The sequence below is a fragment of the Gymnoscopelus microlampas genome (genome assembly GCF_963454915.1).
Source record: "Gymnoscopelus microlampas genome assembly, chromosome: 16".
In the NCBI taxonomy this organism is placed as follows: Eukaryota; Metazoa; Chordata; class Actinopteri; order Myctophiformes; family Myctophidae; genus Gymnoscopelus; species Gymnoscopelus microlampas.
In genome coordinates, this window is record NC_139953.1 from 12,704,652 (window position 1) to 12,720,265 (window position 15,614).

The 15,614-nt window shown below is 39.0% G+C and overlaps 1 protein-coding gene across 1 annotated transcript; it reads right to left on the reverse strand.

Moving 5' to 3' along the window:
* Positions 1-6,153: 6,153 nt before the first annotated feature.
* On the reverse strand, positions 6,154-11,612 carry fkbp3 (FKBP prolyl isomerase 3). Its single transcript, XM_084082538.1, has 7 exons — positions 11,478-11,612; positions 10,573-10,674; positions 9,665-9,763; positions 9,107-9,242; positions 8,601-8,668; positions 7,317-7,414; positions 6,154-7,017 (listed from the first exon to the last, which is right to left on the reverse strand). Exons 1-7 carry the CDS (start codon positions 11,580-11,582, stop codon positions 6,963-6,965), a joined length of 663 nt encoding a protein of 220 aa, XP_083938664.1. The 5' UTR covers positions 11,583-11,612; the 3' UTR covers positions 6,154-6,962.
* Positions 11,613-15,614: the final 4,002 nt, after the last annotated feature.

Consider the following 15,614-nt stretch of genomic DNA (forward strand, 5'->3'; position numbering starts at 1 on the left):
GTTTTAATTAGTCTTAGTAAGGATATACAGTTTCAATTAGTTGTATTTTTTTACCCTAGTTTTTGTTTCAGTTAACTCAAATGTTTTTTCAATTACATTTTTAGTTATTTAGCTAATTTTAGTTAACTATAATAACCTTGATGCACATAGCAGTTTATAGCAGCAACAGGGACTGCAGGACACTTGGGGACAGTTGGGAATTGGCAATGACTAAATTGGGTCTCCTCCTATGATTGTCACCTTGCCGTGGTGGAGGAGCTTGTGTTATCCCAGTGACCCAGAGAGCTCTCCTGGCAGCAACCATGCCAGACAGCTCAAAGGGTAGGGGTCAGACTAAGGACAATCGCTAGTCCTCCATATTGGGGGTTGGGAATGAGGTTAACAACCTCGTCCCTTAAAACAAACATGTTACAGAAATCATCACAAGAAACCAAAGCACTCCAGAGGACGTCCAAGGAGACACCAGCCACACTAACACATGTGCAAGGTAGTAGCAGTGGTGGAATATTTTATACTTAAGTAAATGAAGTAATACCACAATATAAAAATACTCTGTTACAAGTAAAAGGCTTGTATTCAAATTTTGAACAGAAACAAATGTGTAAGCTATGAGCCACTGGCATCAAATTAGCTTGCAGAGGTGCTTGCACTGAATGTCATGTCCAACACACACACAATTTTCATTCTGTATGATTATAATATTGTCTCTTTCTCCCTTCCTCTCCATTCCTATGTCTCTTTCTCTCTCTCTTAACAGTTGCTCCATCCTGCTGGCCGCTCTGTTAGCTCTCATCCTGGTCTATCTGTTCTCCATCATGGGCTTCCTGTGTCTGAACAACGACTGATACCCTGCCTCATATAGCACTGGGTAACTCCTGGCCCTACAGCCCAATACATACTCCATCCGAACAGAACTTTGTTCAGACAGGGTAGGTCATAACTACAAATCGATGTCATTCAGGACTCCTGGTGTTGTCTCTCAGATCTGCCTACCTCCATGACGGATTGCCCACAGCATGTCGGAACCACATCCAGGTATTGAATACATTCTGCTGGCTTGGATTCAGTCGCTGGAGATGACGGAGCAAGCTGCTACAGCTGCGATTCATTGATCAGATTAGTGACTCTGGCGTTCAGAACACAGAACAGTTTGGAGGCAGTATGAATGGACATTTGTCTCTCAGAAGGTTTTTTATCTTTTTTTTGGACAGGCCATCCGAAAAAGGTTCTGAGGTCGGATGGATTATTTTGAAGCATTTATTGGCCTAAACCTGTCTGTGTCACTCCCCTTTAACCGTTAACTCTTCAGTGGTATGCTGGTAAGCCTTAAGGGATATTATTTAGTTCATATAAATGTTAAATACAAATAGCTCTATATTCCCCTAGTAATCATTGCTATAGACTATTGTTTATTAAGTAATAGGGGTCTCCCTGTCTCTCCGGCTCCTTAGTAAACAGAAAATATATTTTCTGGTCAGGATACTAATTTCCTCAAATCAGAAGAGAGAACTCAAACAGGATACAGATTAAATAAATGAAATTAGAAGTAATGAAACAACCAAAACAAAAGCTGACAACCCACCTGAAAATTATTTTCTGTTTACTGAAGGATGGAGGGACAGGGAGACAGAATATAGGGCTTTTTAACAAAACAAAGAATCACTTACAGCAACTTTAATGTAAACTTCCTTTATCATGGAGATAACTATGTCTATTTCAAGTCTATTTATATGCTGTTTTTGTTGGTTACCTTCGCCTGTTTCTAACTACTGGTGGTCTATACATTATGCACACTTGACCAGCCCAGGAGTAGAAGGCCAGGTCGGATGTTAAGTCATCTTTATACTGTCTTTTATATTATATTGTTACAGTTTGTTACTAGTGTTACTACTTTTCTGTACTTGTTACAATTGGGGTGGTTGTGTTTTTGTCTCCCTGCTCTTCTATTGAGAGATTGAGATTTTGTCAAAGGTCTCACACAGGTCTAGACACAGGATCTGACAAGATTCTATTTATTCCCAGAGCAAGCAGACCGGCTCTATTAGATCAATGGTAGAAATGTCAGCACTTGCGCAGGAAACTGGGTTCAGATCCAGGGTAGAAGAGGAACGTTACATAGTGCTGCTTTAATGTAACTCTAAATGGGGTTATTATATGAGTCAGATGATTGTAGCTTATGTGTAATTTGTCAAAGTGAAGGTTTTAACTATGATCCAATCATAGACATTTTCAAGTGCAAGCACCATCGTCTCATGCTGTAGACTGCTGTAAACATTATTTGATTTACTAACTTTGCTGTTGTAATCTCAATTTTGAAATGACTCAATCATTTGTGCAGGACGTCATGTTTGCATTTATCTGCCTGTAATGCTGCCTACTGTGCTTCTTTGAGATTAAAAAAACATACATTGATTGTAGTTCAATATTGTATTTTATTCACATTTATTTTTCTTGTATTACGTGGCAATTGCTCTTTCTCAATAGACACTGGTTTGATTCACTGAAAACACATCACTGGTTCTGGTGACTGATATTGACTGATAATTGTTTTTTAAATTACCTTTTGCATTTTTATTTAACTTTTTTTCATTAAAAAAATCTGTGGAAATTGTGTTTTTTTTGCCATTTTTAATAATATATAATTTAAAACATTATGTGCAACATAAGCTTCAGTGCTCTATCTTTTCTTGTAGGCATAGCCTATATTATTTTCAAATGATTAAGCAACAGTGGTGTAGGCTAGCTAATTAGTGCAATAAGGTTGATCTAGCAGATCAGACATACAAATAATCTTTGAAATTGTCCTTTATCATTTTTATCTCTTATCTATTCTTTCAGTATATATGTATATTTGCAGTGCAGATAAGTCAACTGAGGAAAAGAAAAAGTAGTTTTAATGTTGCCTTTTCTTACTATTGCTTGATCTGCTTGATCTCATAAACACCCATAGTTAAGTCACATTCAACAAACCTTTAATCTGCAAACTGAGACATCCATGAGTTTGTGGGGCAAATAGTACAACGCAAAACACGTTTTAATTTTTTTTTAATGTCAGTTGGCAAGCTAAAGTCAGAGCTGGACAACCAGAGGGATTTAGGTCAGGGTGAAGAGGGAAGGTAATATAATAAAGGAGCTAATCAGTTGTTTTTGCTTCATCTGAATGCAGCATTCACCCTAAATCACCCTGCAACATCTACAATCAACCACAAGATGTCCCCAGTGTGCATTATTTCACACAAATCCCATGCTTTGACAATATGGGCCTACCAGTTGATTGTCAGAGGTGTTCTATTCCATTGAAAGATTATTAATGTGTTAGTGATGGAATATAAGTATGTTAGCTCTATATAATCATATGCTTCAAATTATAAAGTTTGAGAACCACTGTGCTAGATGTTCTCTTTTCCACAAGAGCCAGTCATCTGTAAACAGTTACTGTACCTCAATAGTTTGAAAACTCAATAGATTAAGCCTTTAGTAACACCACAGACAACAGAGTAGTGTTCAAATTACAAGTTAATGTAGCAATACCATAATGTAGAAATACTGTTATACAAGTAAACGCCCTGTATTAAAAAATGCAGTATACTTACAATACCAAATGGAAAATAACTTATTATACAGAATGTCCCATTTTTCATCTCACGTCAATATTTTTTTGAAATAACAGGTCTAAAAGCTCTCAAAACATTGCATCATAAATGCGTTGGGAGGTTAGAGCGGCTATTTTCGAAAAGCTGATGTATAAAAGTCTCCCTTATTTGATGGGGGAGGGTCTATCTTCATTTTTTAATCACTTGGGGATGGCCAAGGAAAGAGTATTTCTGTAAAAGGGAGGGTCATGACTTTCAGCAATCCTTCAATTTAAATAACGAACTGTCCCTTACTGTATACTCTAGTCATTCAACTCATCCAGAACCTCACAAGTAACTGTTTCATACATGATGTTTCTCTTGGCAGTGTCTGTGGACAAGTCAATAAACAGATCCTCTTTTGTAGTATCTTTTGTAGTAGGCTAGTTAAGCTTGAACTACTTTTCGAATTAAAGAACAAGCCTCCTCAAATGACCATTGACAATTCTGCAGTCAATGCTGTAAAAACAAAGGACATGGTTATTAGTGGGGCCTCAAAACAGACCAATACCTCCTCCTATACTGTAGTTCTGAACAACCAGGCAGTGGAGAGAGTTGATACATGCAAGCTCCTTGGAATACAGCTCTCCTCTGACCTTCAATGGAATGCACAAGTTCAGTTTATGCCGAGTGTGGCCAAACAAGCACGCCTCCCCCTCAGATGTGTTGACACACTTATACAGTACCTGACCTTCATCAGACCAATATGCTTCACCTGTTTGGGCAGGCCTCCCAAAACATTTAAATCCAGGATGTGGAGAGTTTGCAGAGTAAGTACTGCCACATTATTGGGATACCAACCGATTCCTTCCCTACTCTGGAGGAGAGGAGAGGAGGCCATTCAAAGAGAATTCAATCGACTACTGAGAGAAGGGTCCAATGATCCAGCCTGTCTACAAAGTAAACACAAAAGGCTACAATGGAAGGAATGGGAGAACACTCACACAGCCTGTGAGTCGCACAAAAAGGCACCAGATGTCCTTCCTCACAAGCTTTAGCAGAAGTAATTGAAACGTTTAACTGTTTGATGTTTTGATGTTTGATGATTTATGTTTTTTAAAAGTTATCTTAGAGAGAAGATGCAATGATGTTTTCTAATACATTTGAAATAATGAACATATGATGAGTCTTTATCACACAGACGAACAGTTATAGATGAGCTATGTTTCTCCAAAATAAAATGAAAAGAAAAATAAAGTAGATCTAAAATCATGTATGTACCAAGTACAATCATTTAAATGTTGCTTCAATCTGCAATGCTGCTACTGCTGCATTCTCAGAGCATGTAACAATAAAACACCTTGTTGAGCCTTGAACCATGCATTTACAGTACATCAGATATCAGATATAGCCATCTAAATACAGCCTACAGGTATTAGCCAGGTGTACGTAGCTTAATAAAACTAAAAGTTTACTCATTTACTGGAGGTGCTTAACAAAATATTTTCCTACAGCCACAACAGAAAAAACTAAGGATCCATGGGGATTTATGAGTCTGCATGTTCTAAATAAACCTAATTACATCCTGCTTCATGGATTTAACATGTGACCAGCATACAACAAAAAAAAGTACTTCAGGTCAAAAGAAAATCTACAACACACAACACTCTCCCTGACAGAATGACTGAATCTGTACATGATCAGGGTTCATTATGACAACTGATGATTCTTAGTTTGACACTAGTGCTTGGAAAAATGTTTGCATCGAAAGAGATGAGTCACCGACTCCCACATTGGGCCCCAGCCCACAGGTTGGGAATCGCTGAAATAAGACTCTATAGACAGAGAGTCCTTGGTCTTATTACCGAACGGCCATATCATTTGTGCATTGTCACTACCCGACTGTTTTTTTCAGTTTTTCTTCACACCAGTGGTTCTCACACATTTTAATTTCAAGGACCCCCAGTGGTAAGGACATCCTTAACTCTGCAAGTGTACAAATATGAAACCAAATGGACCCTTTTTGAGTTACACCCAGACCAAAACCTGTTTTCATTTGCCACTTTTTCTTCAATGAAGTCCATCCTATCCTTCATTGAATATATCTGCTTCTTTAGCAGACACCACCAAGTGTTCCCGCAAGCTTTGCCTTCTGTGGCAAAATTCTGACTCCAATGAAGCAGTTTATTCAGAAGTACATAGAAAGCGATATTTCCAGGAGGTCATTACAGCTGCCCATTATAAAACTAACAGTGATACAATTCATTTTCTGGATACTTCTGGCATGTCTCTTTCTGCTGACTGCGCCCCGGGCCAGTGTAATAACTGGATGGGGGGACGCTATAAATCCTGACCCTATTATAGGTGTAAAAAGCCCCCCCGCCTAAAAAACAAAACAAAAGCAGATCTACAAGTTCAATGAGATGTTTTGCACGCATTCATGCTGCACGACACCATCATACAACATTGTATAAAAAGGGATTTATGCGGTTCAAGGAGAAAGAAATGGCATTTCACCTAGGCAACATTATTTAAGGGAATTTCTAGTCTTCATGACGAACATTGGACACCAGTGGCTTCGTTTCAGCAATAAAATCAATTTTTATTTAGTCTCAAAAACAGGTGTATTGTCTTTACAGTCTACATGCAAAAGGCAGGAAAAACAACGTGGTTCATTTCTCAGAGTGCCTCATATGTACAGTATTAACAAGCATCACATGTTGGCCATGCAAGAAAGGACAATCATAAACACATTTTACCTCTTCTTTAACCAAGGCCATACAAATTTCCTTGGCTGTTTAAAGGATTTTTTGCCCAGAAAACAGTCAATGGATCAGGAGACATGGGGAACAAGAATGACCATTTGATGGTCTGTTGACCGAAACGTCAGTAATAAAGTTTGCGATTTTGTGGGAGTTTCACTCCATTCAAGATTGATTTTTATCCGATGACCCGAGTTGGTTTGCCAGGTGTGCAAACGTTTAATTTGACTAACATCATGAAAACTGAAATACAATGGCATGTATGATCTTGTGAAAGCCAATTGATTGTTGAGGCAATCAGAGCCCCAAAAATTACATCACACAGGACGTTTGAAACCTGTGGCGCATCAGCTATAGAAACCAACCATGTGCTATGAGACGTTTTATTTTCTTTAAGTGCAAGTGATTACGTGCATCTGTTAAACAGTCAATTAAGTTTGCATGGCCTAACATGTCAAATAATAACGTACTGTAACAATAAATGAGACAAGGCAGAAACAAACCAGGCAACCTGGCAAAACATAATCGAAATAAAAAAAGGTATTTGAACTCTTATCTTTCAAGCATGACCACCTAGTGACAACTTTCCCCCACCTTCGTGTATTGCATGCTGGAGAACCTTGGTCTGCTAATCCACCGCCACAAGCTCCACTTCAAAAATGAGTTTTGCGTTGGGAGGGATTCTGGTGGAATCTGGGTTAAGGAGGCAACAAAATCTATGTACGATGCAACACTGAAGTTAGAATGGTCAAAGCTACTTCCAAATAAAATGTGCCAGTGTACAGATTATAATTTAGCTCTAAATATAGACAGCTACTAACAGAATGGATATGCTATTTTCTTAGCTAGCTGGGGGACTTAACAAGAAAATATTTTTAAACTAAGAGGGACGGTTAATATTTGATTAAGGCAGGAGGTGACAATAAAAAAAAATTGCCACCCTAAGTACAGTAAAGTTACTTTCCACCACTGAAAAGGATACTTGGAGTCAGGAACACCCTTCTTTCCATAGGCCCACTCTGGCTCAATCTCCAGTCTGGCTGTTTCTCCCCTGCTCATCGTTAGGATGCCCTCATCCCACTGCGGAAGACAATGTATACAATTATTATTGTTGAAACCTGATGAAGTCCAAACTGTGGCAAGTAAAATATTTGCCGGAGCAAAGCTGTAGTGCAGATTCTTTTAATTTTAAACTTGTCCAGGACCAGCGACCAACTGGACACGCGCAACCTTCACTTTTGAACATTTATGAAAGTGAGACTTGGGCAAAAATATGCCGTCTTTCGACCGCCTAGTTCCGGCTCGGTACGCCATGCCTCTAAACCCATTTTTTGCCTTTCCATTAGCGCGGGCAGAGGTGATACTAAAAGGCTAACATGTGACACTGATGACTGGTCAGATAATTCTCACTAGCAGCACAGACAAACACATCCACAGACAACTCCATCCATTGAAGATTGCAAGTTGCGTTGTTACAGCCATCCATTTTCATTTCATGTGCATGTCTCCCGTGTGTAGCCTAATTTATGGATAATCTTGGAGATCAGACTGCAATGTGTTTACTCTGAGAATGTACAGATTAACCACATATACCATTTAATAGCATTAGGTTCCTGCCGTATTTATTTTTTGTACATATTCCTTGCACTTTAAAATATAGCACAGCATTAGGGGGTGAATCATTTCACTATTCTTGTGCAAATATAAATGTGCGTAGCAATAAATAAAAACATTTCTTGCTCCAGGTCTTTGTGTTGCACTAAACTAAGATATGTTTAAACTAGAGGAAGAGGTTATAAATGAGAAATGGAATCAATTAATCAATTTTGAACAACTGCATGGCCTATTTCTTGCCTTAATGTTAACAGACATGGCTTTTGATGGGCTTAAAATGATTAGATCGTTTCCAGGTGGCGTTAGCCCTTATGGTAGATGGAGCAGACCGGAGGACCTCTCTAAATGATGAGCAACCCTGGGGAGAGGGGGTACTGTGCGGGGGGTCCGAGTGCCAATAGAAGCACAAAGGAAAAGTTGTTAGAGAAGCGACGGTAGCGACGACTAAAGACGACAGGGCATATCGAAAGACACGGGTTGCGCACGGGTGTCACAACTTAAATGGCAGACCTACAAGCTCAACGCATGCAAGCTTGTAGGTCTGCTATTTTAGGTGCTTGACACAAGTATATATCAGGCATAAATTATTTGGACCAGGACAGCTGTAAACGTCCCAGAGGAGAAGCCAGGATGGGCTGCTGAAATCACTTACTCCTCTGATCACATGTCCCATGCCGATCTTGAACCTGAGAGGCTTGCTCTGCTTCTTCTTTCTGGCCGCTGCAGACAGTGAAAGAAGGTGGAGAACGATTAACAGGGCGGGGGCCATCGTCACAAGGGAAACGAGACTGCAAAGAGCAGAAGGGTTGGTGAGTTTTATTTGCAGAGTGAGTTTTGCACATGAAAGGAATTATTTTGGGATTGGTTGTTCTACACGTTCAGTACAACATATTTTGTACTTCAACACAACTATGTCTCATGTACAGCGTCTCCAAGTCTTTATTTCACTTACAGGCCCATAATTAAGAATACAAAATCTGTAGGCCGATAATTATAAATATGAAAAAGGGGTAATGAATCTAAGGTTGAGTCCCAAAGGACATGTAATTTGCTGTTGTGATAGTAACAATATATTCCCTATGGCATTCATATAAAATGTATGAGATGTATAAAAGAATAGGAAGAGTTGCTAGATGTAAAAGTATCTGGTTGTCATACTTGAGGGAATGTTGGTGTCGAACACGGTTCCGTCCTCCAAGCTTCCAGTGTACCAGCAACTCACAGTTTCACCTTTCTTTGGATAGTTGGTCTTGTCGCCTTTCTTCAGCACCGACTTCATGAACCTGGGTGGGCCCTGGGAAAAGTCATTGTAAAGATTACATTTTGATGTTTTTGCGCAGACAGTCAGATAACAGTATTTACAAGAGCAGTGGTTCTCAAAGCGGGGTCCTCGAGGGGGTTTAAGCTAAATTACTGATAGTTAGAAACCAAATGGATTCTTAACAAATCTTTAACTCTCTGAGAGTGTACACATGAAAACAAATGGACCCTTACAGTTAAGTTGTACACTAAAGAGTTATGGGGGTCCAAGGCCTATAGAGAAAACCAAAATGGGTGTCCTTGAAATGTAAAAGTTTCAGAAAAATCGATCTGTACACCCTTAAGCTAAATGAATACGTAGGATTTTACCGTGTCCTCCATGTTATATAATTGCTATATATCATCCTTGTATGTATGAGTATGCTTGTTCATGTCATCTCAAACTTGGACCAGTACCTCATAGACGTCCTCTTTGACTTCTTCGACTTTATCTTCCACTTTCACAGCTTTAAGCTGCTCAGAAACCTCTTCAACTGGATCAGTGCCTTTGAACTTCTGAAAAGTGACAGCGGAACCATGCACACAAAGTCATACTTTCATCAGCTGTGGTCAACTACCCATATCTATCTTATACCTCTGATATAGTAAGAGGTATGCCACCCACCCACCCAGTGCAACAATCTAGGGTTGCAAAAGTTCATTGAACCAATCAATGTATTCAATTATAAAAATAAATAAAAGCACAACAACTTCAATAAACAAATTGCTTATTTCATTTTCTATATCAGATCTACAAATTCACAAAGCATTGCGATGTGACACACTGTGCTTGTATAGTTCATTATACTAAACAAGAGTGATCCTCAAACTCGGTTCCAGCCAGTTCAGGAATTTTGATCGGCCTCCAATCAATCAATAAGTCAGTCAATAAAATATATGAGCTTTAAATACATACCTACTTTCTAAGAATCATTCAGCAGAACCACAAGTCAGACTCAAAATTACATTAACAGCAAAGCGCAGCAGCTCCCACCGAAAGGTTGATGCCAAAATACGCCACTTTAATCCCAAATGGACAGATGATTTAGCTTCTTTTTTTTACCATTTCATGCCAATCATTCAGCACCGTTTGACTTTGAAGTTTCACTTCAAAATAAAGTGTCACCATTAATGAAATATAACAGAGTATTTCTACATTGCAGTATTGATGCTTTTACCCAAGTAAAACATTTGAGTACCTTTTCCACCACTGCATGGCACAGTCTCCTTCCATTACATTGAGCACAATAAAAAGATGCAAAATGTATGCATCAATATACCACACTAAAATGCATGCACTTGTGTCACCATCTGCATAATCTTACCTTAGTCTCAAACAGATCGGTATAAGCCACAATCAGCTGGTCTTTAGTGGCCGTTTTGGCAACATTTTTGATGTTTCCCATCAACTTGTGCTCCACAAGAAACTGTAGAGGGAGAAAAAGGGCATCAGAAGGTAAATTAAATACTTGTTAAGCCATTGGTTCTCAAAGTGAGGTCCGGGGACCCCCAGGGGTCCTCAGGAGGTTCCAGGGGTTACCCAGCAAAAGTACTTAAAATAGCATCACAATCATTTTAACCACTTTATACGCTGTCTATTCATAAATAGCAGATCATCTGTCATTTTTGCATTTTTTTTTGGAGAAAAAAAACTAAAATAAATTGGAAATCATCTTTTCTGGGGGGCGTCCCTGGCACCTATCATTTTCAGATGGGGGTCCACGGCCAAATATATATCAGTTTGGGGGTCCTTGACATGGAAAAAGTGTGAGAACCACTGTGTTAAGCCCCATTTTATACTTTCCGAACGATAAAGATTTAAAAAATAAAATGAAACATTGTGTAAATGTTTCACTATCACTGACATGCCCAGAATAGGGACATTCATTCATTAAAGTGGTAAATAACAAACCATCAAGTCCAGAAACATGTCTTAATGCGGCATTGTTCTCATATAGCATGGCGTTAGCCACATGCTAGCTAGGTGCAGCAGCAATGCGGCGTAGAGCCTTAGCGGAAACAGCAGATCTCCAAGCTCACGGCACGTGGCGAACGGGCGGCGCTGTGGGCTTGGAGATCTGCCATTTTCGGCGCAGCCTGGCTGCCAGTCATGTTCCTCTACCATGCAGGTGTTGTGCGTGCAGCTGCACGTTAGCATGATGCTAAGCCCTGCTAAACCGCGTCCCGAGGAGAGACAAACGGGTGGAATGTGTTGAGGTGCGACACGTACCGAGTGCGCTGCGTTGTCCTGGATGAACTTGATGATGTCCTTTTTGCCTAAATCGTCATTTTTGAGCTGCTCGTCGCTCCACTCTCGAGCTGGTTCGGTCGCCATTTTGGACGTCAAACTCAACTGAAGCTGAACTTTAACCTCTTCCTGTTCTTGTACGGAGCGGCGGCGTTGCCACGTTTTGTGAGAGAAGTAAGCAACCCCGGTTCATGGAAACAAGCCCAAAAGAAGCGACTTTTACATGATGAGTAATTTAAATCTATTTTCATCAGCTATTTTTAAAAACAAAATCTTGGAAGAAAAAGTGAAACATGTGAAATATCTTTTGAAACATTCTAACACAAATCTGGTGCATACAGGAGTCCCAGTCCCTGGCACAAAATGTTTTCAGATGGGGGTTTGGGGACAATTTGGGGGTCCATCAGTCACGAGTGGTTCTCAAATGTTTTCATGTCATGGACGTGAAAATATTTGAGAACCACTGGCTTTAATAATAATAAACATTTTTTTGGAGAAACAAGCCCAAATAAGCACAAAACACTTTAGAAACAATCCTCCCAAAAAAAAACGCAACCCGCAACTACCAATATTTACAAGCAACTTTACAGAACAATAATCCCAAAGTCGCTTATAGTAAGCCGACATGGCAACACTGGTTCGGAGTCCTTCTTCTTCGGAGTTTCCGACTGTGTTTTCGGAGTGCCGGAGTATTGCTGCCCCCTACTGTTGGTGTTGGGTGCTACTGTCATTTTACTAACTACTGTCCACTGTTTATCTACCTCAGTGGTACTCAAACCTTTCCGTGTGTTTTATTCCTAGTCTGCACTACCATGTATAAACATGCAGAATAACAGTTCATACATAGTAGACTGTTCTCATTTTTATTCTTATTTCTGTATAGTTGACCTTGTTTCATCTACTTAGCATTGCTGTGAGCATGTGTATAGACCCCTTAACAGACGACGTCATACTGGCTGCGTGCAGCCAGTATGCGCGCAACGAAACCCATTATATCAGGTCTCGTTAGGACGCGTCTCACTAGCCAACACACACAAGAGGGGGTTGGGGTGTGCTGAAACCAGTGCACCCCGAAACAGGTTGGGAATTGATTGCGTGAAACAATCACCTGTGCGTCCAGGCTCAATGTTAGTAAACAAATAATTGGTCTATATATATATTCATACATAGGTAAAACATGCCTACAGTGGGTTGTTCTTCTATTTTATTTTGAATGCTTGTATTTTCTACTTGTTTTACTTTTTACTATATATATACATATATATATATATATATATATATATATATATATATATACATATATATATATATATATATATATATATATATATATATATATATATATATATATATATATATATATATATATATATATATATATATATATATAAATATAATTATAATTATACATACATATATATATATTCTCTGTTTTACTTAGCAATGTTGTACCATACTCAGCAGCACTCACCTTTCCTGTGACTGTTACCTGATCACTGGAATGTCCTTTGGGATCAATCAATCAATCAATCAATCAATCAATCAAGCAATCAATCAATCAAGCAATCAATCAATCAATCAATTAACCAGTCAGTCAGTCAGTCAGTCTGTCTCTGTCTGTCTGTCTGTCTGTCTATTTATCTATTGTGATTTTTTTTTAATTTATGAACAGACATACATCCTGCCAGGACATGTACCCTGCCCCAATACTAGAAATAATATTTTATATCTGTAATTTTCTCTGTTGTTTCCTTTGTTTGGGCAGCTGCCTGTAGATCCCCCTGGGAATGGACCTGAGATAACAACCAGAGCCTGTCACGTTGTTCAGTACTCCGAGTAAAAGTAAGTGTAGTAAGTAAAAGTAGCAATAGCACAATGTAGAAATACTCTTGTTACAAGTAAAAACTGCCTTTTCATCATTTTAATGTGACGAGGGTACAAGGTTTTGAGCTTGAGTTGGATCTTTGTCGGGTAAATATGAGAGGGAAGCTGTTCCAAAACATGCTGTATATTCTTAGTTGTAAGAAAAATAGATCAATACTGGAAAGTACTTGAGTAAAAAGTACAACAATATTGGCATCAAAATATAAAGCCTACTCATAAAATGTCCCATTTCACAAGTTTTTACAAAAAAAAATCGAAGGTTTTTAGCTTGTGGATCAGCTATTTTTTAATAGAAAAAGTGTAAAATGGGGCTAAAGTGGTTAATGTATGTTTGTATTAATGATCTCAATCTGCAAAGTAACTGTAACTAAAGCTGTCAGATAATTGTAGTCGAGTAAAAAGTACAGTATTTGCTTCTGAGATGTAGTGGAGAAGAAGTAAAGTGACAGTACCTCAAAATCGTACTGAAGTAAATGTACTTAGTTACTTTACACCACTGTTCATTCAGATCACACAGGTGAATGTTGTCTGACTGCGTCCTGTGGGTTTTGTTTTTGTTCCGGAAAATTTACAAATGATAACAAGCCTTTTTGGACTAATTCCAGAACATTTATTGGACAGCCTTGATGCACCATCACCAGCTAATGAATTGAAAACTGAGTGTGTATCAAACAAGAGCCAGAGAGAAAGACACACAGTAATGAAGAACACAATACTCCAACTGTTTCTCACCAAGGCCATTTTGCTCTTATGTCATACTGTCATACTCATACTCAGGAAGGGGCAGGGGTTTCCCACCCTCTGTGTATGATCAGTAAGAACAAAATGGCCGCTGTGTGAATATGGTCAATACATTGCACAGTGGACAAGGGATGTATTGACAACCAACAACAGATACGCAATTACGCATCCTGAATGCAATTTAAAGACAGCACATATAGGGTGGAGGGGGTTACGTTCAAACAGACATCTCATAATAGATCAGAATAACAGGTACTGTAAGACTACAGGCAAATGGCTATCTATGCTTCAGTCAATGAACATGACGGGAAATGCAGTGAAAACATCCAAAACTTGCTATTATCAAAATCTAACATGAATATAAAAGCCTCAAACATTGCCGATCTCAATCACTCAGTTTCACACTGACGCTACAGAGAAACTTTCACACTGTTGTATGGTCACACTCGTACTGTACATCCATGTTCAAAGCTCAGTTCAAAACCAAATCAGGCATTCTGTCCACACCAAAATGGACCAAAACAAAAATCAAAAAGTGTAAGATGTGGAATAATTTTAAACATTTTTTAACAATACAAATAATACAAATGATGGGGTTTCCTATCACAATATCTTTTCATTCATTTGGGGGTCCTTCACATGAAATATATATATGGAATACTGTGCATGAGAACAGCATGGAAAGTGTGGTCTACTACTGTATGTACACACACACTGCAGCGGTTCTTTGAGGTGGTTGAGGTGCTACAATGTATAGCACCACTGCTGTACTGTATGGTTCTTTAGAGGTTCTCTGCTGGTTCTTCAGCTTAGTTTAAGCACCTCTAAAGGTTCTGCATAGCACCATTTCACAAAGGTGCTAGAGTTATGAATCACCTTTAACTACTTAAGCTCTATCGTCATACACTATTTTTGAATATCTTGACTAATTTCTGAACATCTTTGAATATATTCACCTATAATTACATGCCCAAATAGGGACACCAGGTTGAAAGTGGTTTAGATAGGTGTTATACAGCATCAAAAGAGGCTCCCCTATGATCATAAAGAACCACTTTTAGTGCTATTTAGCACTATCTTTCTACAGTGCAGGGTAGGCCCACAGCCCGAGACCCTCGGAAATAATGTCAAACTTTAACCAAAAACCTACATGTAAAACTCCAAAAATAATGCAGTTGTGAAATCACTGCTGAGGCAAATAGACCACATTACACACAAACAAAAGGGCAACACCATAGATTTACATACAGTATATGGGTGGTGCCGTTACACAAATCCTTCACAGACTGTGGAGGAAGCATTTGAACATTGTGTGAGCCAGCAGTCTGTCTCGAGAGACTTCCAAGGACCCCCATCACTCTGAGTGTAAGAAATGGAACCGCTCGTACACTCTCAGAGTTACAGGGTCCGTTTGTAAACCCCTCAAGGAATCATGAGGGTCCCTGGAACCCCACTTTTGAGAACCGCTGGACTACACAAATCCAGGTCTCTGTG

Excerpts from the sequence above, each read along its gene's own strand:
- fkbp3 (XM_084082538.1), bottom strand. The coding sequence starts at position 11,582 with ATGGCGACCGAACCAGCTCGAGAGTGGAGCGACGAGCAGCTCAAAAAT. Across the intron at positions 9,764-10,572 it reads CCGATCTGTTTGAGACTAAG|AAGTTCAAAGGCACTGATCC; the intron begins GTAAGATTATGC and ends GTCACTTTTCAG. Across the intron at positions 7,415-8,600 it reads TGGGACATGTGATCAGAGGA|TGGGATGAGGGCATCCTAAC; the intron begins GTAAGTGATTTC and ends TGTCTTCCGCAG.